The 27,117-nt window shown below is 36.0% G+C and overlaps 1 protein-coding gene across 10 annotated transcripts in view; it reads left to right on the top strand.

Annotated features, from left to right (window-relative positions):
• OXR1 (oxidation resistance 1) overlaps positions 1 to 27,117 on the top strand; it is a 361,535-nt gene that overhangs the window by 284,419 nt on the left and 49,999 nt on the right. For 6 of the 10 annotated variants that reach the window (XM_053660815.1, XM_053660812.1, XM_053660813.1 and 3 more), the window contains 3 exons: positions 15,945 to 16,027; positions 21,489 to 21,596; positions 22,494 to 22,607. In XM_053660815.1, coding sequence (XP_053516790.1) covers positions 15,945 to 16,027; positions 21,489 to 21,596; positions 22,494 to 22,607 — 305 coding nt within the window. Of the gene's footprint in view, positions 1 to 5,016; positions 5,318 to 13,158; positions 13,410 to 15,944; positions 16,028 to 21,488; positions 21,597 to 22,493; positions 22,608 to 27,117 lie in introns of those variants that run through there. The other 4 variants (XM_053660814.1, XM_053660816.1, XM_053660821.1 and 1 more) reach the window with 4 other exon arrangements.

The raw sequence follows: 27,117 nt of genomic DNA, 5'->3' as shown, positions 1-27,117 counted from the left end.
CACTAGATCTGCCTTACCAAAAATAAATAAATAAATAAATAAATAAATAAATAAATAAATGGAATTTTTCAGTCTGAGATAAAAGAATGACAAATTAGTAACGCAGAAAATATAAATCACAGTGATAAAGGTAATTAGTCAAATTCAGAATATTCTAAAACTATAATATGGTGGTATATTAATTAAAAGGTTAAAGGGCTAAAAGGTTATTTAAAAAATTAAAGGGTAAAAGCATTTTTTAAAAAACTATGGTTATGATAACTTGTTATTAGATAGACAATATAAAAAGAGGTAAATTGTAACATCAAAAACATGAAATGGGCAGGAGTAGAAGGGTAGAGTCTTTATACACTTGAATTTAAGTTACCAGCTTAAAAAAGACTGTTATAAAATGACTTATTTGGTAACTAGAAAGCAAACAACTACAGAAGACACCAAAAACATAAAAAGAAGATAATCAAAGCATTCCACTATAGAAAATTATTAATTTACAAAGAAAGACAAGAAGAGAGGAAGAAAGGATCCAAGGAACTACATAACAGCCCAAAGCAGAAACATGGCATCAGTAAGTCCTTACTTACCACGTTCTTACCTATGACTTTATTATTGTTAAAATGTGCATATCTTCCAAAGTTGTTCTACACATTCAGTGCAATCCCTGTCAAAATTTCAGTGGCATTTTTTCACAGAAATAGAACAGTTTTTAAATTAATGTAAAACTACCACAGACCCCAAATAGCCAAAGCAATCCTGGGAAAGAAGAATAAATCCTGATTTCAAACTGTATTACAAAGCTTATAGTAATCAAAACAGTATAGTACTGGCATGAAGACAGACACACAGGCCAATGGAACAGAATCAAGAGCCCAGAAATAAACCATGCATGTACTGTCAACTAGTATTTGACCAGGGAGCCAAGAATACTCAATGGGGAAAGGACAGTCTCTTTAATAAATGGTGTTGGGAAAACTGGCTATTTACATGTAAAAGAATACAATTGGACCCTAACTTATATCATACACAAAAATTAATTATTCAAAATGTTTTAAAGACTGAAATGTGAAACCTAAAACCATAAAAGTCCTAGAAGAAAACAGGGAAAGAACTCCTTGACATTATTCTTGGCAATGGCTTTTTTTTTGGATGTGACACCAAAAGCGTAAGTGACAAAAGCAAAATAAACCAGTGGCACCACATCAAACTAAAAAGCTTCTGTATAGCAAAAGAAACATCAACAAAATCAAAATCCAACCCAAGAAACAGGAGAAAATATTTGCAGCCTATCTGATGAGTGGTTAATATCCAAAACAAACAAGGATCTCATGAACTTAATAGTAAAAAAAAAATCCAATTAAAAATAGGCAGAGGACCTCTGTACACATTTTCCGGAGATGAATACAAATGGCCAACAGGTACAGGAGAAGATGCTCAACATCACTAATCATTAGAGAAATGCAAATTAAAACCACAATGAGATACCTGTTAGTATGGCTATTATCAAGAAGACAATAGATAACAAGTGCTGATGAAGATGTGGAGAAAAAGGAACCCTGGACACCACTGGTACAGTCACTGTGGGAAACAAAAAACTTCAAATAGAACTATCATATGATCCAGCGATCCCACTTAAGCATATATCCAAAGGATATGAAATCACTCTCTTAAGGAGATATCTGCACCCCCTGCCCATTATTGGATGAATAAAGAAGATATGAATATATACATTTTTATATATAGAAAAGAATATTATTCAGCCATAAGATAAATACTATGTGATCTCACATGTGGAATCTATAAAAAACAGCTAAATGCATAGAAATAGGGAGTAGAAGAATAGTGTTGCAAGGGGCTATGAGTTGGAGAAATGGTGAGATGTTGCTCAAATGTTACCAACTTCCAATTTTAAAATGAATAAATTTTGAGACTCTAATTAGAGCATGGTGACTATAGTTAACCATAGTTTATTATATACTTGAAAGTTGCTAAGGGTAAATATTAAATGTTCTCACCACAACACACACACATAAATGGTAATTATGAGTTAATGGAGGTGTTAATTAACCTAACTGTGGCGATCGTTTTGCAATACACTCCTCTATTAAATCATCACATCGTATATCTTAACTTATACTGTGTTATTAAGAAAAGAATGAACAATTCCACTCCTAAGAATATACTAAAGAATATACTAAAGAATATACTAAGAATATACTAAAACACATATCCACAAAAAAATTTTTATGTAGATATTCAAACCTTATATATAACAGCCAAAAAGTGTGAACAATCCAAATGTCCATTAATTTATGAATGAATACATAAAATGTGATATGTCCATATAATAGAATATTATTTGGCAATAAAAAGAAATGAAGTTAGTAATATGTGCTGCAATATCAATAAGCTTTAGAAACATTAAGTGTAACAAGCCAGACACTGAAGACAAGATATTGTATGATTCCATTTATATGAAATGTCTATTAAGGGCAAATCCACAGAGACAAAGTAGATTTTTTCAAGACATCAATGTTTTTTTTAATTTTAATCATTATAGACAAAGTAGATGCATGGTTGCCTACATCTTGGGGTGGGAATGGGAAGGAGGTTTCTTTTCTGAGTAACAGAAATGTTCGAAAATTAGATTTTCATGATTGTTTAACAACTGTGTAAATATACTAACAACTATTGAATTATATATACTTTTAACAAATGAATTAGCCCTGGCTGGTATATGGTATAGGTCAGTGGGATCGTGGTTCGATTCCCAGTCAGGGCACATGCCTGGGTTGCAGGCCAGTTCCCTGCAGGGGTGGTACGAGAGGCAACCATACATTGATATTTCTCTCCCTCTCTCTTTCCTTTCCCCTCTAAAGATAAATAAATAAAATCTTAAAAAATAATAATAATAAAATAAAAAAAGAAGCCACTGTCTTGTAAAATAAAAAAAAAACATGAATTATATGGCTTTTAAATCATTATGTTAATGAAAGAAAAAAATTTTCTTAAGGATAGGAAGGGTTGATGTGGAGGAAATAGGTAGGATAAGGGGACAGGAACCAGAATGAAGAGAGAATAAAATAATATAACATAGAGGAATAATTAAGACTGGCAAGTTATACTCAATAGACACCAGACTAAGATCAAGAGTTAATTTAAAGAAGAGGCATTTGCAGGAATAAGGACTTCCTTCTGAGGCAAAAATATGAAGATGAACTTGTAGATTGAAGAGAAAAAGGAGAGAAAAGTGAGGGTTCACATCTGATGGCCTATGACTTTTTGAGTCACGAAGAAAGTGAAGTAACATGCTTGAGTAATGAATTTGACAATTTCGGGAGAATGGTGATGGTTTGGACAACAAATGTAAAGAATACAAAAGAAAGGTGATGACATAAGAAAATGATTTTGAAGCCATTATGACTTAGCTCAGTTTCAATAAAGTTCTTAATCATCAAGGTTATACATTTTTTTCTACCATCAGCTCTAGATTCCCATGAAGTAGAAGCGGGGGAAAAATGGATTAACTGCCTGTAAAACAGTATTTGAACAGGTTCCTGCCAAGGCTGCATGTAAAAGTGCCAAATGTAATCAGGTGTAAAATATTCAGACACTTTTGGGTATGATTATCACATACTAATTTCAAGATGTAAAATATCTTAGAAAACAATTTCAATTTAGTTCATCAGGATTAGATTTCAGTCTTTGAAATTCGATGTTGAAATCTTATGGAGCCTCTCTGAGATCTTAGAAGCAGTACTGAGCATGGTAAGTCTTCCTTACCAAATAGAAATCGCAGGAAAACGAGGAGCCACCTAGCACTCTGCCCAAGGGGAGCAAAGGAGGTACAGGGGGGTCTGGGGCAGTGCTTTCCCAAGCAGCGTATCTGAACACGCGCAAATGCATATTCCTGCGTCCTTTCTCACAAACACTGGGAATTACAGTCTGACGTAATCTTAATCTAAAAATATAAAAATGTCCAAACATTGTGTATTTTTAACCAGGTATATAGGTGATGCTGATGTCAGAGGGGTGAACTTTGTCCAACTTAGCAATAATTTAAGCTGAAATCAGTGATGGTGGGGAAAAGATCAATCAATTTATTAAAAGGAGTGAGGAAGTCTTTCGATGGTTTGGTTAAAAAAAAAATCTTAAGAAAATCTAAAAGAGCTGTAAACAGACGTGAAACGAATAACCAGACCTCACTGGTGACAAAATCAATCGCGTAATAAACGTTTGAACAGGTTCAAAAGTCATCGCTCTTTCCCTGCCTAAAAGAGGGTAAGGTTCAACGCTGATGCACTTAATTACCTTGCCTTACAGGACCCGATTCACGCCACAATGAACCTTGAAGGTAACAATGTCTTTACTTGACGACGGCGGTCTCATAATGCTTCCTAAGAAGCATTTTGTCTATCTGGGTTGGTTTTATTTTAACTATGATTGCAGTTTTGCCTTAAAACTAACCTTCCCGTCTTCCCCCTCTCCACCCCGCCTCTCAAAATTACAGGCGGCAGAACTGAGGACTGTTCGCAGCCGCTGACACTCAGAGAAAACGCGCCGCCCCCCCCCCCCCCCCAGCCGCAGCGAAACTTTTTGCCACTGCTCCACCCGGCCCCCAAAGTGTATAAAAAGACAGCAAAACCTCCCCTGGGCTATTTTCATTCCCTACTCAGCCTTCCGGCCACTGCACTCAGCCTCAACCCACTGCCCCAGCAGTTCCGAAAGTTCGGCCGCGTCCGGACGGTTTGGGGCAAGCACGGCGGGGCAGGCTGTTCCATTGGAGCCCCGCGGGCATGGGGGAGCAGATGGGGCCCACGAGTTGCTGAAAAGTCGCCAGCTTCTCAACGCGTGCAGCTGTTCTAGGAGTTGTGTACCTCCTTTAGAAGCTCAGTTTTGCCTGTCTGGGTGTTTAGAAGCAAGAACAAAAACTTTTCAAAACTTTTGCCCGGCTTCTGCTCCCCCGGCGCGTGGTTCCCTTTGGTTCGTCCCGGGGCCACGCTTGGGACGCCTTCTCCCCCACCCCGCCTCCGGTGAGGCGCTCGGAGCCACCGCCCCCTTGTCGGGTGTGGCGACTGCCTGGGAGACCCTCGGCTTCCTCGGCCCCTGCCGCGGGGCGGCATGGACTACCTGATCACGATCACGGGGAAGAGCGGGCGCCTTCTGCGGGGCACGGCCAACCGCCTCTGGGGGTTCGGGGGTGGTGGCGGCGAAGCCCGGCAGGTGTGCTTCGAGGACTACCTGAGGGAGCCAGCCCTGGGGGACCCGGGGTGCGGGTCCCCGCCCCCTCGGCCCCCGGCGCCGTCCAACCCGGAGGGACCTGGTGAGCCCGGCCTTCCTTCGCCTCCCGCGTGGCGGACTCGGGCTGAGGGCTGGCTGGCGTTGTGCGGCCCTGTCGGGATGGGAACCCGGCGGGCAAGGGGTCGCGGGGCTCGGGGCAGGTGCCCCGGGCCGGGTGGCGGCGGGCCTGGGTGGGGTGAACGGGAGCACTCAGTCCGCGCCGAGACGGGAAACTTTCTGCCGGGTGCGTCGGAGCTCTTCCTGCTCTGCCCTTCCTGCTTGCTTCACCTAGAGCCGACTTTCTTTACCCCGCCAAGTGTTTCAAGGGTAGGGTCTGTTCGCTTTTCCCTCCCACTGGGAGGCGAATATTATTAACCCGATTGTGACGCCCGTCTTTTTCATTTTTGAGGTCTTTAAGACCGCTGTGCCTATTTTGGGTTTGGGTCAGCCTTTTCGATATTTGCCAACTGTTATGGTTCACTTCAGCACTTAATACTATGGGAAAGAAAATGCTTAACTTAAACTGGAACTAGTTGATTTTGTGCCCTGTATTTCGTAAGGCTGCCTGTTTTACGAAATGCAGGAGGCAGAACCAAGAGAGTTATTTCTCACTTGCCCTTTATACCCACTGCTAGGTTAGTTTTCGATCATCATAGTGTCTCTGTACAATACTATTCTTTAAAAAAATCTGTCAGTCATAATGGTATAATAGTTGATATCATGGAATTTTTAAAAGCACTTGTTGAAGTATTAGGGTATGGTAACTTCTCCAGTGTTACTGGCTTCCTCTAAAGTCAGCGATTTTCGACCGTTTTCACCTTATGGCATACATAAACTAATTTCTAAGATTCTGTGGCATACCAAAATATGTATTTTTGCCTTTCTGATTAAAAAATTGTTATAATTTTGATTCATTTAAATCGTCAGCTATTTTGTGTCGGCTGCTGTCATTTTTCAGTTTGACAATTTAGGGGGAAAGAGATCAGTGCCCCTGATAAGTAGTCAGGTGTTGCATATTTTAAAATGCATAGGGCACACTGATTGAAAATCACTGCTCTAAGTTATTAAGTATGTTTTATTTTATTTTTGTTACTTGTTTAACAGTATGAGTGACTATATGAGCATTAGAGTTTAGAAAATGGACCAAAAGCACAAAAATATGTAATCTATAACCCCACATCATGCCATTCATTTTATAACAGTGAAACAGTAAGGACATCTTTTGTTGATCTTTGTATGGATGGATGTAATTAAAGCTTCGAAGGAATTTGACTATTGAAATCTAGTTTTAGCATGCCCCCTTTTAATAAATTTCCTCACTTCACATAAACTATCTTGTCAGTAGACAAGGTAACAGTCTTGTCTAATTATGGAATTAGAAAATGAAAAAGGGGGTTAATTTGTTTCTGCTTTGAAGGATATTAGCCAGATGCAGAATTTCCTCTTTAAAGGTGGGACCAGGAATGAGGACTGGAACTTTAAAGTGTTTGGAAAAACTTTTTAAAAAATTCATTACAGTTGCTTATTTGAAAACAAGTAACACTTGACCAGCCTGTATCAGGGGTGTCCAACCTTTTGGCATCTCTTTGCCACACTGGAAGAAGAGTTGTCTTGGGCCACAGGTTAAATACATTTTGACATGTAATCACAAAAAAATTTCATACTGTTTTAAATAAATTTGTGATTTTGTGCTGGGACACATTCACGGCCTTTCTAAGCTGCATGCAGCCCCCAGGCCGCATGTTGGACACCCCTGCTAGATAGAGAATTCTGAAATATGTGGCATAACTTGAGGAATATGATGAATATTTTAATATATATGCCCAAACATTTACATCTGATTCACTCATTCAAAAACACGTATTGAGTGCACTTCTCTATCTGCCACTCCTTCAGAGTTGCAGCTTCAAACTACTGTACCAATTCCTCTTCTATTAAAGCTGCTTATGAATGCATCACATTCTTTATTATTTTTATTTTTTATTTATTTGGGTGGCATTTATTAATAACAAATGTACAGTTTTATAATACATCATCTGTATATTGCATTGTGCGTGCCTAGTTTTTCTGTCACCATATATTTGACCCCCTTTAAAATTTATGTTGCCCGCAAACCTCTGAAACAAGTTAGAGAGGCCTTGTGATGTCACAGTTAGGACCATGAATCAGGTGGGCAGGTATATCCTAGCATTAACTCGCTGAAAGAATTCGTACAAGCTAATCTCTTTTGGCCTGTATTTTCTTGCTTGTAAATTAGCTTAATTGGGTAACATCAAAGGTTCTCAATTCTAGTGGTCATTTTTCTTTTGAAACAGAACTAGTGAAAATGATGAGTAGTAAAGCTAGAAAATAGCAGTTGGGGTTAAAAATGTAGGTCTCTGAAGTTATGCCTACAGGGTTCTGAAGGCAGTGTAAGAAATAAGTGCCTAAGCAATTATTTGATCATCCCCTGCCATTGTTAGAATAAGTATAGCTTCCTAAGAGTCCTTCAGAATGAGTATCTGTCAGTTTGATGGATTTCTTCTGCTTGTGACTATCCTAATTTGAGACTTTTATAACAGCTGCTGAAGTTTCCAGTTGTCTGCCACCCTCCCTTCAGTTCTTTAAATGTCCTGTGTGTTGTAGCAGTATTTATTGTATACACTCGTGACCACACTTGTACATTGGTTGTACTCTAGCATGCTGTTTGTTGTTACTGATCTTGCTTCTCATTATTTCATGTTTAGTGATGATGTTGATAAAGTAGTTTTACCATTGACATGTTACAAGGAAGGACCAGATAAAACTTTGGTCAGATGTTTCTGATTTTACTCTTTCTATGAACAAACCACATACTGAACTGTTAGTAGTGTTACTCATGCCTTTCTAATCGGCTCCAAGGTGGCTGCTTTTGCTCTTACCGGCTTTTAGTGTTTGCTGACTCCAACTTTACATAGTCCCCTCAGGAAAAACATAATTGGGACTTAGACTCATTAAGGAGCTTTTCACACCATTGGTCTAGTTAATAACAATTACAAAGAAGAAGTCTTACGGGCCCTAGCCCAGTGGTTAAGGTGGTTGGAGTGTTGTCCTATACACTGAAAGATTGCAGGTTTTATCCCCAGTCGGGGCATGTATGAGAGTCAACTGAATTGATGTTTCTCTCTCTCTTTCAAATTAATAAACATATTAATCCTTAAGTGAGGATTTATTTTTATTTTTATTTTTCTTTAGAGAGAGAGTAAAGGAAGGAGAAAGAGTAGGAGAGAAACATCAATGTGTAGTGCCTTTCATGTGTCCCCTACTGGGGACCTGGCCTCCAACCCAGGCATGTGCTCTGACTGGGAATTGAACTGGCGACTCTTTGCTTCACAGGGTCGCCGGTGCTCAATCCACTGAGCTACACCAGCCAGGGCTAGGTGAGGTTTTTTTTTTTTTTAAAGTCTTATGATACAATTCTTGCTCCTGCTTAGAGTAAATTATTTGTTCAAAAAAAAATTCTTTGGGCCTTGAGTTTAGCTCTTATTTGGAGGCATGACCAAAAGTTTGCATTATTATAGCCTTTAAAGTTATTCACTTTGCTAGGTCCTGTGGTAATAAAAAAAACACAAATAAATAGATTTAACCAGTTTAATGTGGCCTTAATTTACTATAGTTTTAATCATAAACTGCCCTGTTATGTCAATGCTATTGTCTCACTTGATGACAGCATACTTTAAACACATCTCAATCCTATTTAAATTTTCTTTATATTTTTAGTAATTAAAACAGTGTCTTTGGGGGGAAGTGTCAATAATGACAATGGGTGCTAACATCACTTTCCATGGAGCAGGCACTAACAAATATTTTTTATTTAATCCTAATAACAACTCTGTAGAGTAGGCACTGTTCTTACCTCAATTTCCTCATGAAGAAACTGAGCCAGGCAAGAAAAAAGGGATGTAGAATCCATTTGGTGTTATGTTCATGTTTCTAAGAGTTATGGCTTTGTGAGACAGGGAAAATGTGAGAAGAATAAATGCAAAATTCTTTTATGTGTGATGTTAAAGTCGAAACACATTAGGTAAAGGAGAAGATGGATTGTCATTGAAATTTCTTTAGAGTTAGAAGGACATTAAGATCACTGAGCTGAAAATGCAAAATCCAATGGATGTGTTAACAACAATTAGATAAATTTTAGGTTGGAAATTGCAGATGCACAGTATCTGGGACAGTTAAAATAAAAGTTTATCTTGAACACAGGGAAGAACAAGTGGCACCAAAGGTTTTGGAGTACCAATTATTATAGTAAATGTAGTTAGGCACTGCAAAGCAATGTTTTGGTTGGTGAGAAGCCACACAGATGATGGTGGTCCCATAAGATAATAACAGAGCTGAAAAATTGCTATTGCCCGTTGATGTCATAGCCTTCTTAACATCATAGCCCAATACATTGTTCACACATTTGTGGTGATGCTGATGTCAACAAACCTGTCCTGCCAGTTGTACATAAGTATAGTAAGTATGATTTTATACGATACATCAGATGATAATAAACAACTCTGCTACTGGTTTATATATTTACTATGCTGTACTTTTATTGTTAGGTGTAATCTTTCTACTTATAAAAAGTAAAAACTTTGTTGTAAAACAGTGCCATGTTATTCTGGTAGCAGCCTCAGATATTCTTGTGTTTACTACATGTCTTGATTGCATCACTTTCTCTTGTGCTTGATTTAATATTGCACTTACCATTTTGTTATAGCTTCCTGCAGTATTCAGTACAGTGACATGCTATACAAGTTTGTAACCCGGGAGCAATAGGCTGAACCACATAGAACCTAAGTGTGTGGTAGGCCCTGCCTCCAGGTGCACTTTGTGATGTTCCAACAATGACGGAGTCACCTGATGCCGCATTTCTCAGAATGTCTCCTTGTCATTAAACGATGCATGACTGATTTAAAAAACAACTCAGTGTTGGTCAGCAATGGAAGATGATAACTCTAGATGCCTACACTCTTTGACTGACTTCTTAAAGTGGGGGGGTGAGGAGGGAGAGGAACATCTTATACAACCTTAGTCTGCTCTGATGAGTGTGTAATATTTTTCCTTGGTCCAGTTGTTCTCAAGCATGAGGTAGATTTGCCTATTTTAGAATTGTTGCTTATCTCACAGGATTGCTGTGAAGTCTCTTATATGTTCTTTTTTTCAAAAGGATATTAAATCATTTATTGATTGCATACGATAATGACGATACACTTCATTTTATCTGGTACCATAATTCATTGTAGATATAATATATTGCATAGGGTACCTGCAATCACTAATAACCAAGTAAAACTCCATAACTCGACTTGGTTAACCCTCTAAACAGTGAACTCCATCCCGGTCACAACACAGGGACTGTTGATTCAACTACTCCAAGGTTTCTGAAGTCAATGACTTCTGTGCCCAACCACGTTGTAAATAAATTTCATATGGAACCTGGCACCTGGAACGAATTGGTCTAACTTTACACTTTGGGATAACTTACCAAGGTGGTTCAGAGTAGGCTAACTACACATTTTTTAAAAAACATATAATTCAGCATCATGATCAGACTATTACTACATTTAGCAATCAGTAGCATCAGTGCAAAAAAAATCTACATTAAAACCCTTTGTTGGAATGTTTTTACTCTTTCCATTGAACAGAAGGTAACATAACTTGTTATACAATTAGTCACTAATACAGTCCTCAAGGTTTTGCCCATTCACATGAGTATTATCTAAAGCATGTCTTCTTTGTAGCAGCTAGACCCTGTCACCACTGTGCTTGGCCTGGCTGAGTCCACAAATCTGTTCCTGTAGCGTTCATCCCTGACACTTCCCTGGCTCTTCCTTCCTGCTAAGCTTTGTTTCTTTTTTTTTTTAATATATTTTATTGATTATGCCATTACAGTTATCCTGCTCCCCCCCTTCATTCCCCTCCACCCTGCACACCCCCTCCCCCACCACTCCCCCTTTTAGTTTATGACTACGTGTCTCAAGTTCTTTAGATTCTATATTTCCCATACTAATCTTGCCCTCCCCCTATCTATTTTCTACCTACCATCTATGCTACTTATTTTCTGTACCTTCTCCCCCCTTCTCCTTCTCCCACTCCCCTGTGGCTGACCCTCCATGTGATCTTCATTTCTATGGTTCTGCTCCTGATCTAGCTGTCCTCTTAGTTTGGTTTTGTTTCAGGTGTGGTTCTTAGTAACTGTGAGTTTGCTGTCCTTTCACTGTTCATCTTTTTTATCTTCTTTTTCTTAGGTAAGTCCCTTTAACATTTCATGTAATAAGGGCTTGGTGATGATGAACTTCTTGAATTTGATCTTATCTGAGAAGCACTTTATCTGTCCTTCCATTCTAAATGAAAGCTTTGCTGGATAGAGCAATCTTGGATGTAGGTCTTTGGATTTCATGAGTTGGAATACTTCTTTCCAGCCCCTTCTTGCCTGGAAGGTCTCTTTTGAGAAATCAGCTGACAGTCTGATGGGAACTCCTTTGTAGGTGACTGTCCCCTTATCTCTTGCTGCTTCTAGAATTCTCTCCTTCATTTTAATCTTGGCTAATATAATGATGATGTGCCTTGGTGTGTTCCTTCTTGGGTCCAACTTCTTTGGGACTCTGAACTTCCTGGATTTCCTGGAAGTCTATTTCCTTTGCCAGATTGGTGAAGTTCTTCTTTATTATTTGTTCAAATAAGTTTTCCACTTGTCGCTCTTCCTCGTCCCCCTCTGGTACCCCTATAATTCGGATGTTGGAACATATAAAGATGTCCTGGAGGTTCCTATGCCTCTCCTCATTTTTTTGAATTCTTGTTTCTTCATTCTTTTCTGTTTGGTTATTTTTTTATTCCTTCTGGTCCATTCCCTTGATTTGAGTCCCAGTTTCCTTTCCATCACTATTGGTTTCCTGTGCATTTCCCTTCATTTCAATTAGTTTAGCCTTCATTTGTTTCTCTAATTTGTAACTAAAATCAACCAGTTCTGTGAGCATCCTGATCACCAGTGTTTTGAACTGTGTATCTGATAGGTTGGCTATTTCTTGGTCACTTAGAGTTATTGGCTCTGGAGCTTTGAGTTCTTCTTGAGCCATAATGTTTTGGTCTGTTTGCGCCTGTTACATATGAGGGGCAGAGCCCTAGGTGTTTCTTGATAGTAATTAAAACCTTCTGCCACTGCCGTAGCTCCTGCTGTGGGAATTGTCGTAGCCATCCTGGTTTCCTGGTTTGGCAAAGTATCGATCTCCACCATAGGGGCCAGAGCTTCTGCCTCCAAACTTGCCTCCTTTCATGGGTGCAGCATTTGAAGACTGATTGCTATAATTGCCCTAATCATTGTAACTTCCACCACCTCCAAAATTTCTTCCATCAGTACCAGATCCATTATAGCCATCCCCTCTGCCACCATATCCACCATCACCAAGGCAGCCACCTCGACCACTAAAGTTTCCTCCATGACCAGATTTGTCATGCCCACCAAAACCACCTCCACAACCACTCTGAAGTTTCCAGAACCACTTTGGCCTCTGGCTAGATGAAGCACTAGCCATCTCTTACTTAAAAAGGGCGTTTTGTCTATGGCCATACCACCCTGAACACACCTGATCTTGTCTGATCTTGGAAGCTAAGCAGGGTCGGGCCTGGTTAATACTTGCATGGGAGAACGGGCTTTCCTTACTTCACAGTCCTGGCCATTCACAGTATGGTATTCCCATGACCATCAAAGGTTACAAAAGAAGCGAAGCCTCTCTTTATGGACCTCCCTTGGTCAGTCATAATTTCAATCACTTCAGTTTTCTCATACTGTTCAAAATCTCTTAGATGATGTTCTTCAGTGCCTTCTTTAATACCACTGGAAAAAAAGGTTTTTTTGTTAGTATTAAAGTGAAATTTAAAAAGTCAGTTTTCAGTTTTACTAGTTACATTTTAAGTATTCAAAAACCACAAGACTGGTGGCTACCGTATTAGACAGTGTAGATAGAAAGCCTTTCCATTGTTGCAGAAATCTGTAATTGAAAGAAAAATGTTAGACCCCTTCCCCAGAGTTTCTGATTCAGTGATCTGAGTTGGGCCCCATAATTTATACTTCTAACAATTTTCCAGGTAGCACTGATGCTACTGGGACCATACTTTACTTTCTATAGCAGGTAAGTCTTTTATCCATGGTAAGGTTAGAAGTGAAAGAAATGATGAAATTTTTCAAATGTTCATCAGCATTATTTTTGTAATAAGGTTTTTTGTAATAAGGTTGGCTTTAAAATATTTGTTACATTTCAGAGAATTAGGTCTCTAAGAACATACAAATTAGTCCTGTGAATCTAATTTAAAATGAATACTTGTGTAATTCTTTTTCCATTAGTGATTTTAAGCTAAAAGGTACAAGTATCTGTCTAAATTTAGAAACTTGGAATGTTTAAGAGAACTTAAATTCATTATAGTTAATACTATTGTATTTACTAGAGTTCTTAGAAAGGTTTGTTAGAGGTAATTAAAGTGTCGAATATAGTAAATTTGTAAATGCAGTTTAATATATGTGAGAGAATTTAATTACCCATTTATAAATAAGATTATATAAGAATATTTAGTTTTTTGGTTTGAATTGGTCGACTATCAACATCAATTTAGAAAGTATGTTAAAATTTACTAGATTTATAAATAGAATGTACTTTATAGTTGAAGGTTTAAGGGAAAACTAGGTTTTTATATTTGTACTTCAATAAAGCAAACGTTTGTTTAAAAATAAAGTAACTGCAAACATTTTTTTTCTGCGTATAAAGTCTGCCTTCATGGCTACCAGCAAACTTATATTAAATGACCTGATACATTCTGGTGAAGAATGATGTCAGTACAAAAAAGAGGCTTGTTTTGAGGTCACATTTACATCTTAGAGAAAGGCCAAATATTTTCCTTTGTTTTTAGCAATCAGAAAAAAGGGAAATGTGATCAGACATGAGTCACAGTATCGCTAAGATAAAGATAACCCTGTTGCTTAGGGGGACAGGAGAAACAACTATTTTTGTTGGTGAAAATAAAGACAAAAAATTTCAGGAAACCCTCAATATAACAAGAGTATTCTCAGCATCTTCATAGTAAATGCAAATATTAATTTCAAAAAGCTAATCTTTCTACACTGTTCTTTAATATAATTCAATGGTGTAACAACAAAATGCAAATTACTAAAAGCAGTTTTCGACAGGTCCAGAGCAATCCAAAGTTTTAGTCATATCTGACAGTCTGTTTCAACTGGGGTGTAGGTGCCAGATTATAAACTACAGACTTTAGATCATGTACTCAAAACTCTAGACTTTAGATTTTCCAGAGCAGTACTGGTCAGTAGAACTTGCTGTGGTAATGAAAATGTTCTGTTTTTATTGTCAGTGTGGTGGTCACTGGGCAGATACGGTTATTGAGCAATTCATATGTGACTAGTGAGGAATGGAATTGAGGAATCCATATTGTAGATTTTATATCTGCATTGTCCAATATGGTAACAAGTAGGCACATGTGGCTATTTTAGTTTAAATTAATTTAAGTGAAATTTAAAAAGTCAGTTTTCAGTTTCACTAATTACATTTCAAGTACTCAGAAACCACAAGGCTAGTGGCTACCTATTAGACAAAGTAGATAGAAAGCATTTCCATTATTGCAGAAGCACATCATTGGCCAATATTGTTGTAGAGCATTGGTTCTCAGCACTGGCTGCACACTGGAATTCCCTGGGATGGATGGAGATTAGTATATCCTCCTAGAGTTCAGTGGATGAGCCATAATTCTTTTTCTACTTTTTTATGGAAAATTAATGACAAGTTCTAAGGTAGTTCTAGATACAATTCAAGTTGTTGCTTCAGAATATTAGTTCATTTAAATTGGATGCTCCCCATGTGGCAGGCCATTTGTTATACACCAAGGGGGCACTATGGAACCAAGTAAACATGGTGTATGTATGTATGAGTTTAGTGGGAGAGATTAAAAAATGAAATTTAAATAGTACTGGGTGCTGTGAAGAAAGTAAGAAGATGCTGTGTGATTAATAACAGACCTGAGTTAGCTTTGCTGATCAGGAACATAACTAGGATTTTTTTACATATTGCAGAGCTTACTGTTTTGGAATTTAGACTTGATTATTAGTACTATTTTTATTATCCGTGCTTCATTAGAACTATTTACCCAGCTGAGCTAGATACATAAAAACTCTAGGGTGGTCAAAATGTCAGTTAAGATTGAAGCAAAGGGAGAACAATTAAATAACTGTTTCTAGATTCATTGGATTTCTAGAAGTAGAACTATTTTCTCCTGCGAGGACTAATGTTATATTTTTTCGATGTGGTTTGGTTACTAATAAGTATATGTATCTTCAACTAATCAGGTTAGCTGTGTTGAAAGAAATGGTTCATAATTTAGTTTTTTTTAACTTCTTTTCTGTTGACAGTTACTTATGTTTTGAACTTACTTCCAACTATTAGCATTTCACACTGGTCTGTCCTTAAGAGCAAGCAGGGAGGAAGTACATTCCCTTTTTTTGACAGTCGATTGTATTTTAGAGCAGAGAATCCCAGGGAACAAGCTGTATTACTAGTGAATCTCATAGATATCAGCCCAGTGAGCTTTATTTAGCATTCTTTAATATTACTCTGAAAGGGACATGAATATAATAAGAGTTTTGCCTCATATTTTCTTTCTAGACACTGGCCAAAAGAAGACCCTAGACAAGAAAGATGGGAGACGAATGTCTTTTCAGAAACCTAAAGGGACTATTGAGTATACTGTAAGTTACTTGCTTTTGAAAAAGCTGATTTATCTTTGCAGTCTTTTTAAGTCTTACTTAAAATATTCTTTGTTTATACTATAAATGAGTCAAGGGTTGTTAATTGCCTTTTTTAAAAAGAAGTTTTATATATTGATATGAGGAAGAGGGGGGGAAGGGGAGTGAGAGAAACATTGATTTTTTTTTGTTCCACTTATTTATGCATTCATTGGTTGATTCTGGTATGTATGCTGACCAGGGATCAAACCTGCGAACTTGGTGTATCAGGACGATGCTCCAACCAACTGAACAACCCAGCCAGGACTGTTAATTGCATTATTTAGAAATCTGTACCTTTGACAACTTTTATTAATAACACTTAAATTTTTTATTGTATTTTAGGATTTTTTTCTTTGAAGAGAAATTAAGTGTAATACGAAGATATTTCAAAAATTAATTTAATATTGATGTTACTTTGGGGTCAGAGTTCCTATGCTACAATAATTTTCATTAGGTTAGGCTTTTAAGAAAGTGTTAACGTTTTTAGAAATGTGATCTTCATTTTATTCTCAGCAGTGCTAATGACAATGAAATAGCAGATAGAATACTTAAAATGTAAGTTGACATTAATCTTCCAGAATAACCCCTCATCTTAGATTATTTGTACTAATTTATAGATAAGTTTCTTTTATCTCTGAAAGTGGAGCTTCTTTCCATCTTCAGAAATGGCCCTCAGATCTGCCTGGCGGCAGCTTTTCACATTTCTGGTTACTATGGAAAAGTGAAGTAAGAAACTGACTTTAGTGTTTGCTATGCTGTTTATTTGATTGAAGGTAAATCTTGTTTATTTAGTTAATGTCAGTATGTTATAAAGCATTTATGTAACTAAGCTTAATTTTGTGTTATTTTGTGTTTTTCTAATATGGTAATATAATGTATTAAGAAAATAACAATTTAAAACAATCCATGCATTTGTGTCATAGTGAAACCTTCCAACGTTTGAATCTTAAGTGCTTTTTCATGAATTCTTAAAATTGAACCATTATCAAAACCTTGAGTTATACTTTATTTTCATATATTTTATAATTCACAATTTGATATTTTAAGTATTTTTAAAAGGTTAGGAACCAGATGACTTAAGGTAGAATTATATTTACTATCTAAAAAAAAATCTTAAAGGATATTATAAACTTTAATTGCATGTGCTTCTACTTCTCTGTGTTGTTGAGGAATTGACACAATAAGTTCAAACAGTAAAATATTGGGTAATGTAACTTGATGTATTCATGAGTGTTTATTAAGGCTTAAGATTATAGGAATGAAGCATAAGGTGTTATCTACACATCTAACCATGTGACTGTACAAAGTTGTGAAAGTTAAGTTGGTTTTGAATCTAGGAGTTTACCATTCTTTGTTTTGGTAGTTCAGTAAAACTTGTGTTATCTATAGCAAAATTCAAATTAAAAATCATTATTTTATGGGGAAGGTTAATTGAAATTTGAAATTATTATTTTTTCTTGATGATATAATAGACCTTTGGGATATAATCAAGTAAGTATTAACCAGAGACTTTGTGAAACATCTTCTAGAAAGCCTTTGTTTAGTCTTTTTTTTTCATTTCTTAATCCTGTATTTTCCATGCCAAACGTTAAAAGGAAGAAACAAATGTAATTCTGAAATTAAGATATTACTCTTATATTCTATTATGATGATTTTTAATATTCATAAACATTTTTATATAAAATTTTAATATAACATTTTTGTATTTAGGAAAATATATAACCTTATATTTCTTTTCAAATAAAGCTATGTATCTTAACATCACAATGTATTTTCAAAGTGTGTTTATTTAAAAATATTTATGATTTAACTTAAAGGTGTTTCCAAACTACCTAAATATAGAATAAATTTATTATATATTATACTTTAGAGAGCTTTAAAGTTAAAATCATACCTATGTATACATACACATATATGCACAAACACATACTGTTTTTAGTTATAAAATCACTTTCAGTAGAAGGAAAATTAGACCTTGAAAATAGTATACATTATCATTTTCTTAATTATATTAATATCTCTGTACCTTCTACTGAAGGAGCCTTTTCTTAGGTCACTAATGATTTTCTAATTTTCAAACCCAGTGGATTTTGTTGTTGTTGCTTCCTGTTCATTGTTCTTTCCAGTTTTCTTTCCTCCTTCTCAAGGCCCTCAAATGCTTGTTTCGGTAAGGATCTGTGATTGGATAATCAGGCAGTGTTTGAAAATGGGTTTTGTTTGTTTGTTTTTCAAGATGGGAGTCATTCGTTTGCTTTTAATTTGAGACAGAGACATTGATTTGTTGCTCCACTTATTTATGCATTCATTGGTAGATGCTTGTATGTTCTCTGACCAGGGGTTGAACTCAAAACCTTGACTTATCCAGAGGACATTGGAGCCAACTGGGCTACCCCACCAGGGCCCGGAAAGTCTCTACTGAAGCATGATTCCTGGTAGTTGAGCTGTCTATAGATTATTAGGTTGACATTTATTTTCTGTCAGATGTTTGGATATAGTAAGTAATCCATTATCTTATGTCCCCTGTTGCCTTTTTATTTTTGTTTGTTTCTGCAGTCTTTCTTTCTTTGTTTTTTTTCATTGTTTTTGAAGTTTCCTCATCTTCACAGTTCTGCAGTGCCCCTATAAGAAATCTAGGTTCAGACAAATTTTTATTTATTTTGCTTTCTGTGTTTGTTTAGTCTAATGAATCATGTTATTCATAAATTATGGAAAATTTTCAACCATTATTTCTTTAATTATATCCTCTCCTCATTTTCTGTATTTACTCTTGAAATTAATTGTACTTCGTTTTACTGTCATGATGCTTCATTGCTGTTATCCTCGCTGCCATTTTGACTGTATCTGCATCTCCTTTGTTGGCTGTTCCACTCTTGATTCCAAATGTGAGTGGTCCCTTGTTTCTTTCCACTTTTCCATTCACATTCTGTTACTTGGGATGTCCCCTACTGCTACTTCATACTTAATGACTGATAGCAGACCGCTTACTAATTCTTCCTCCATCCTTACCCAACTCTGTTTTTTTAAATTTCTAGTTCCCTTAATCTGTTATTCATCCAGTTTGGAGTTTGAAGATTCAGCATCTGTTGCTCATTAACATTTGCTCCCCTGACCTGCTGTCACCATCATCACAACCTCACTGAATAATTGTCTTCGTTTAGTCTTTATAAAGTATAAAATCTCATACTTTAATTTCTTTACATTTCCATGACCTTAAACCTGGTCTACTACAGTTGCATTATGTTGGTTTTTCAGCGTTTATTCTGTGTTTTTTTTTTAATCCTAGACCTGTTTCCACTAATCTAAGGTGCCACTTGGGCCATGTAACTTTGTTGTTTTATAATTATTCCTGGTTTTTTATTACTTTTATCACCTCTTTTAATGGAATCATTGTTCGATCAAAATGTGTAATAGTTAATAAAAGTACTTTGCAAACTTAGATGTTACTGCAAAATAAAATTTGTTTACAGAGAGCTTTTACATATACTATCTCAGTAAAGTAGGACGTAACTCATTGCATAGACAAGGTTTGCACAGAGGAAGGAAGCAAAAGTAGATTATTATCTTACACATTTGGCATAACTTTGGTTTTATAAAATCATTAAAATATAGTTATTGTTTTTTACACCCACATGCATAACTACTATTACTGACTTTCAAAGTTTATTAGAGCATAATTGTAAATGCCTGTTTAGTCTCTCTTTTTTTAATTTAACTAGCCACTTACCTTCCCAAAATCTTATATTCATGAGTATACTTTGGATGGTTTAGGATGAAGAGACAGTATCCCACAAATATGTTTTATCCTTTTCTGTCTTCAGATGTGTCATTTCTGAACTCTTTACTTTGAATGTTTCTTCTCTTCTCCCCACTGCTCAAATTCCTATCCCTTCTTCTAGATCTTGCTTTAAATCTTTTCTATGAAGTCTTTCCTGAACAATACGGAGCAAATATGGTGCTCTATTTATACTCAGAACTTCTAGTAACTTCTTGTTTCATTTATAGGACCTTTTTTGTCTTATTTTCCAATCAGATTGTAAATCTCTTGTGAACTAAAGCCATTAGTTGCACTTAAATTTGCTCTCCACAAAGCTTTCATAATGCCCTAGGTGTGGAGCAGGGGTGTCAAGTTCATTTTCACTGGGGGCTACATCAGCCTCACAGTTGCCTTGAAGGGCCAGACGTAATTTCAACTCCTTAACAGTTAAGAAGTAGTTACATTTATACAGTCCTAAAATTATTTTGGCCCTTTGAAGGCAACCATGAGGCTGATGTGGCCCCCAGTGAAAATGAGTTTGACACCCCTGGTGTAGAGGATTCCAAAAGAATATGTTGACTGACGAAATGACTTTCTCTTTCAGGATAATTGGCAAAATCCCGTGACTTAAAATTTATATGATATGATCATGAAAATATACTAATGATTCAGAAAGAGATTCCTCAACTTTGGTTCAAATATATTTTCTTCTTTAAAAAAAAGATTTCATTTACTTTTAGAAAGAGGGAGAGAAACATCAATTGGTTTGCCTCTCCTACACACCCCGACCAGGCCTGTGCCCTGACCAGGAATCAAAACAGGCAGCCTTTCTCTTTACAGAACGACGTCCAACAACTGAGCCACACTGGTCAGGGCTCAAATATATTTTCAAATTTATACATTTAAATGGCAGAATCTATACATAAGATCATTAGAAATAGCAATTTAAGTTTAAAACAGGCATACTTTTTAAATTGAATTTATTGGGGTGACGCTGGTTAATAAAGTTATGTAAGTTTCAGTTGTACAATTCTATGATGCACCATCTGTATATTGCACTGTGGGTTCACCACCCCACGTCAAGTCTCCTTCCTTCATCATTTATTCCCCCTGTGCCCTGTTTACCTTTCCCCACACGCCCTTCCCTTTGGTAATCATCATACTGTTGTCTGTGAATGTGAGGTTTTTCTTTTTCCCCCTAAATCTCTTCACCTTTCCTTCCACCTAGCCCTGCAATGGGGCCTCCCATCTGACAACTGTCAGTCTGTTCTTTTTCTATGAGGCATACTTTGCTAAAATAAAATAGGATATTTCTAGAAGTCACATGTTTTAGAAACTACTTAAAGAAATAGTATAGTGTTTTAAAGTCTTTGTAAAATAAAAATCACTTGTTTGTGTTTTATAAATTATATTTTGCATTTTGAAAATGCCCGAAGCAGAGGCTCACATGTAATTGTTATTTATTATGATAAAGCTCTATCATAATAACTTGAGATTATTTGCTAACACAACATAGAGTTTCTCAAGTTATTCTATCTCCAGAGATAGAAATATCACTTATTAATCAAATGTAAGATTGGTCCATAAATATATTAATAATCAGTAAACCTCTTAGTTGACTTTTTCTATTTTAACAGATAAGAGTAATTTATGTTTTCTTTTAAACAGGTTGAATCAAGGGATTCGTTGAATAGTATATCCCTGAAATTTGATACAACACCAAATGAACTTGTTCAATTAAATAAGTTATTCTCCCGAGCAGTTGTTACTGGACAGGTATCTTTTTTGAATGCATTGGTGTTTAGAAGCATGAAGTAACAGTACAGAGAATATTCATTGTAGCATAGCTAATAATAGAGAAAATTTAAGAATAATAATTTTATGCATGCTTTGAACATATCAGATTTGCTCTGGAAGAGAAAATTAACTGTCACTTATATCCAAATGAATTTTTCTTAATACATACTGAAAATTATTGTGAATTATTTTTTAAATTTAGTTTTAAAGAGCTTCTTAAAATATCCAAAGTAGTGCATGGTAAAAAATTCTAACATTTTTAAAGATTAAGTTATCCTCTCTCAGACTTTTAGTTTCTTTTTCCAGAAGCAATCACAGTTACTAATTTGTATCCCCTTCCAGAAGTATTCTAGCCTTTCTTTTTTTAATTTAACTTTGACTTTGGAAAAAGTTTTATAGAAGCATAGCATGATCTGAGAGTTTTTCATGTATGTAGTGTTGTACTGTATTTATATATTTTAGTTTAACTAGGCATTAGAAGCTGTTAATTGTTTCTGCTCTTTTTGCTATTGTAAACATTGCCGTAGGGAACATATCTCTTTTTCTTTATATACAGATTTTTTATAGTAAATATCTAAAATTGTAATGATATGTGCATTTTAATTTTGCTAGCAATTGCAAAATTGTCTTTTAAAAGGAAGTCCCATAGTATAAAACAGTTATTGTTTCCCCATCCTATCCTTGATAGTATATATTATCAAATTTTAGCTAATTAATTTAAATATATATTTTTTATTTTATTAGAATTATGGTAATAAATATTTTTTAATCTGAAGATTTTTATTTTTTGTTTATTTCTGGAGGTTATTAGTGGTTCTTGCCAGTAAAACACCATCTGATTATTAACATTCAGTTTGTGTGAATGTTTTCTTCCAGGTTTTATATGTTCCTGATCCTGAGTATGTCTCCAGTGTCGAGAGCTCTCCATCCCTAAGCCCCATAAGTCCCCTGTCACCAACATCTTCTGAGGCTGAATTTGATAAGACCACTGTAAGTGTCCCTACTCTCTAAAGATAACTGTGAAGCAATTTTAGTGTACATGTATATTTCATCATGTTTTTTAATCCTACTTTGACTATTGTTAGAACAAAATATTATCTTTTTATTGTTACTTAAATTTGTAAAACATTCTTATTAATAAATCAAACAGCTTGGATTAATTTACTATTGGTGGTATTGGTCTAAGGATATTCACCAATTCAGTCTTATAAATACCACCTTATAATTTAATTAAGGAAGAAGTTTTATCTAACAAACATGAGAGTATCATGATAGGAAGTTCATGTTCAATTTGACTTTTATTTCAGTTCCTGTGAATATTTATTGAGTACTTAGAACTCTTGAGTTCATTTTTGATACATTGCCTTCTAAAAAATAATTTATTATCATCTTAATCATTCTTCCAAGTATTAATCCCAAGTAATTAATAATGGGTTAATTTAGCATTTTTTAAGGAACCAGTGTTTTATATAAGTAATTTTACAAATGAGTTTCAAAGGACCAAATTTCATTTAATAATTTTTAATAAAATCCCTCCAAAAGGAATATAATGTGCCTTTGCTATGTAAATTAATACTACTCATTTCCCATTTTCATAATAGGGTAAGGATTATGTTGATGTGTAAAAGGCTCTGCCTCCATGAAATGGCTGGGCTCCTGGGGATTCTCTGTGTTGCTCTGCTGACTTTAGGAGACATCATTTTTCTTGTTGCCCCAATTTGCACTGAAAATTTTAGGATACTAAATGGCTTGCTAGTAATAAAACACAGATTATTAATTTTAATTTGCCCATGGATTATTAGGTGTTATTCATTTCTAAGCTCTAGTATTAAATTAGTTTTACTTTTTTCATGGATAAAGTACCTAATATATTGAGAACTATTCTCTTCTTGCCCAGAGAGATGTGTGTGTATGTGTGTGTGTATGAGGGGGAGGGAGGGAGGGAGGAAGTAGTATCTTTTTCAAGTGTTTATTAGTGAGATTCCTTATTTGCATAAATATGACAACGTTGTACGTTAAAATGTCACGTGAAAAGAATATACGTATCACATTTAACGCTCATCACTGATGAGGATGAAAGTTAGATTATAATGATAGGTGTTGCTGAGCTAAGTGATGCAAGAATACCTTGTTCAACATGGGCCTGGCATTTTCCCGTGGGATTTAAAAAGAGATGTATTTATAAGGGTCCGTGACGAAGGAGCGTAGTATAGCCTTAGGTTAATTAAACTTATGCTTTAAACCCTAAACCAGAATTGAGAAAAGCCTTGACTGCAGCATCTTGCCTGACTAGGAAGCTGTGGGACCCTTTTCTGTCCCTCAACTTTACCCCAAATTTGCCTACCAACTGGCTTTATTGAAAGCATAAAACCAAAGAGAAGAGAAAGCTGAAGCTCAAGGGAATAACAAGGCCAGGTCTCTGCTTGCTTGTTAAAGCTCTTTTTCTCACTTTTGACATGATGGCGAAAGAGAGGGAGGGAATAATAAAGCCATGTGAATGACCTTTTAACCTGCTACCAGAAGTGGTCCAAAAAGTATCCTCTAATATAACCAATCCTGAATAAATTGTTTCTCCCTGAGGTGGTTCCAGGAAAAGGCTAAGAAGTATAAGTGTCCTTCAAGTTCCCTTTACCTGATGGTAACAGGTAGCCATCACCTGCTACCTGATTATAGGCAATAGTTAGAAATAATTCTTTTGAACAGGAATAGTGTAAACTTTAGTTGTTTTTTATTTTTATTTTTTAAGATTTTATTATTTTCAAAGAGGAAAAGGGAGGGAGAAAGGAAGAGAAACATCAGTTAGTTGCCTCTCGCACGCCCCCTACTGGGGACCTGGCCTGCAACCCAGGCAAGTACACTGACCTGGAATTGAACAAGTGACCTGTGGCTTCCCTGGCACTAAGTTCACTGAGTCACATCCACCAGAGCAGTGTGTTTTTCTTTTTAAACATACAAGTATAGTCATTACCAGATTCCAAGATAATCCTGTATAACTTTCTATATCCAAATGCTTATATTTCAGTATTATAATTATTAGATTTATGTCTCCCATTCTATATATAAGTCCTTTAGAAGCAGTGATCTTATGTTTTATGAGATATAATTCATATTTGTATATTAATTAATAAAATATTTATTAGTATTATTACTACTAGGTTTCCCCCCAGAACTGTTAGGATTTGTATTTCTAATAATCACTGATAGGTTTGCTGAATATTCAGCTTTGCTGTGGCTTACAAAACCAAAAAGTTATGTTCGTGGCTTTGGCAGCACAAAAGATCTCAGTGGCTTTTTGAATAATTTATTTTCACTTACAAATAATATCTTTGAGAATTTTGTTGTTCAGTTTTTTCTTTTTCTTTACATAGTGATAAAGAAACAAAAGATAAAAACCAAAGTGAGAATAAATAATGGCTAAAATTTTCTATATGTCAAGTACAATTTTAAGCACTTTAAAAGTATTGTTTATTCCTAATTTCAAACTTACATGAGATAAACACTTGGCCTAGGTGTCTTTGTTTTCACTATGGACCCATTCTACATGTTTTTCTGTACTACTTTGGGCTGTAGATTATATCTTGGGCTCCCCTGACGTTTTGCTTTTGGTGGTTTTGGTGTTTTGAGAGCCCTGACAGAAGATAAAAGGAAAGGGGGTGGGGCATGTTTATTCTGCTTACTCCCTGCCTACAAGGTCACCCCAGAGTGGCTTTATTCTTCAGTATCTCATCTCTTGTCAGATAGACAACCCTTTCTACCGAGTCCTCTCTGTCTCTAGGTTTAGGCATGAGTCTCTCCCCGTAAGGGGAGAGATTAGGCCTCAATTAGGCCTACAGGTGATAATGAAACCTCTGTTGTTGTTCACCTGGATTTTAATTTTATACTGCATACCTTTGTAAGTAGTTCCATTATTACACTTAAAATAACTCAGTTTGATGTGCCACCTGTTTCTTTCAGTGTGTGATCAATGCAGTATTTATTTTACAGATGAGGAAAACTGAGGGAGACAGTAAGTAATAACACATATCTAAGTTACTCAAGTAGCTAGTAGCTGAGTTAAGATTCCAACCCAGGTAGTCTGGGTCCAGAGCCCATGCTCTTAATTACCACTTTATAGCTGGAAATTGATACCTCAGAAACTATTATTGCTCAATAAATAATTGAACCAAATAAGGTGAGTAATATTTCATCATTAAAAATTAGTATAGAAATAGCTGACAGTTTGCACTGTCATCTTTATATGAGCTTCTTTAAACCTAACATCCTTTTATAAATGTATAACCTTTTTTTGTTTGTTTGTTTGTTTGTTTGTCTTAGGCTAAAACTACCTGCGTGATATATTGAGGAAGAAATTCAGAGGGAAAGTGTTTAAAATAAGTAATGTGAAAAATGAAATAATTTAAATAGCTTTTATTTAGACTTATATCAATATGCTTCACTGAAGGATGGGCTATACAGATAGTGGTTTTCTCTTTAATATATAATATCCTTTAGTATAGTGTAGTGTGATTGCTGTGGGGAGAAGGGTATAAGGGGGCTAAAGGTTAAAGGGGAAAATATAATAAAGATTAAAAAATATAAAAGATTATAAGAAAATAAGAGTACTTATAACATTGGACTAGATACACAATAGTAAGAAAATGTAATTTTGGTCCCTGGCTGGTGTAGCTCAGTGGATTGAGTGCGGGCCTGTGAACCAGAGTATCACAGTTCGATTCCCAGTCAGGGCACATGCCTGGGTTGCAGGCCAGTTCCCAGCAGGGGACACACGAGAGGCAACCTTACATTGATATTTCTCTCCCTGTCTCCTTCCTTTCCCCTCTAAAGATAAATAAATAAAATCTTTTAAAAAAAAGAAAATGTAATTTTGAAAAAAACACCGCTGAGAGTTCCTATGAAGCCTAGAAGGTCCCATGGGAAGAAGATGCATGCGCCATAGAGCTTAGGTACACAGAAAGTTTCTATTTCTACAGTTGTATTTATGAATAAAAATGCTTGCTGTGCAGTTATAATTATAGAAACTGGAAAGTTTATAATGAACAACTGTCTGAAATTAATGTAGGAAGTTTTTGCTTAACCAAAGCAAAAAATAAAAGTATAGCAGATAATTCAGAAGTATTGTTTAAACTGATTAAAAGGTGAACAAAAGCATTGCTTTTTCTTTTCCTCCTCTACTGTCAATATTTAAGATTTTTCTGGACTGTTTAATGCACTGTTCTTTTGTTCATGTAACCTAAAAAATTATTAAGTGCCTGTGTTAATTTCCTAGGGCTGCCTAGGAACACAAAATGGGTGTGCTTGACCCAGACATTGGTCTCACAGTTCTGGAGGCTGGGCGTCTGGAATCGAACTGTTGGCAATGCCATGATCCTCATGGGGGAATATCCTCCCTTGACTCTCCCAGAATCAGGTGTTTGGCAGCGATCCCTGGCATTCCTTGGCTAGTTTCAGATTAGTCCTGCTTCTGCTTTTGTAGTCACATGGCTGTCTTCCACCTGTGGGT

This window comes from Artibeus jamaicensis, unplaced genomic scaffold (genome assembly GCF_021234435.1).
Source record: "Artibeus jamaicensis isolate MK-2021 breed Jamaican fruit bat unplaced genomic scaffold, CSHL_Jam_final scaffold_916, whole genome shotgun sequence".
In the NCBI taxonomy this organism is placed as follows: domain Eukaryota; kingdom Metazoa; phylum Chordata; class Mammalia; order Chiroptera; family Phyllostomidae; genus Artibeus; species Artibeus jamaicensis.
The sequence above is the reverse complement of the archived record's forward strand: the minus strand, read 5'-3'. Positions and strand labels throughout refer to the sequence as shown.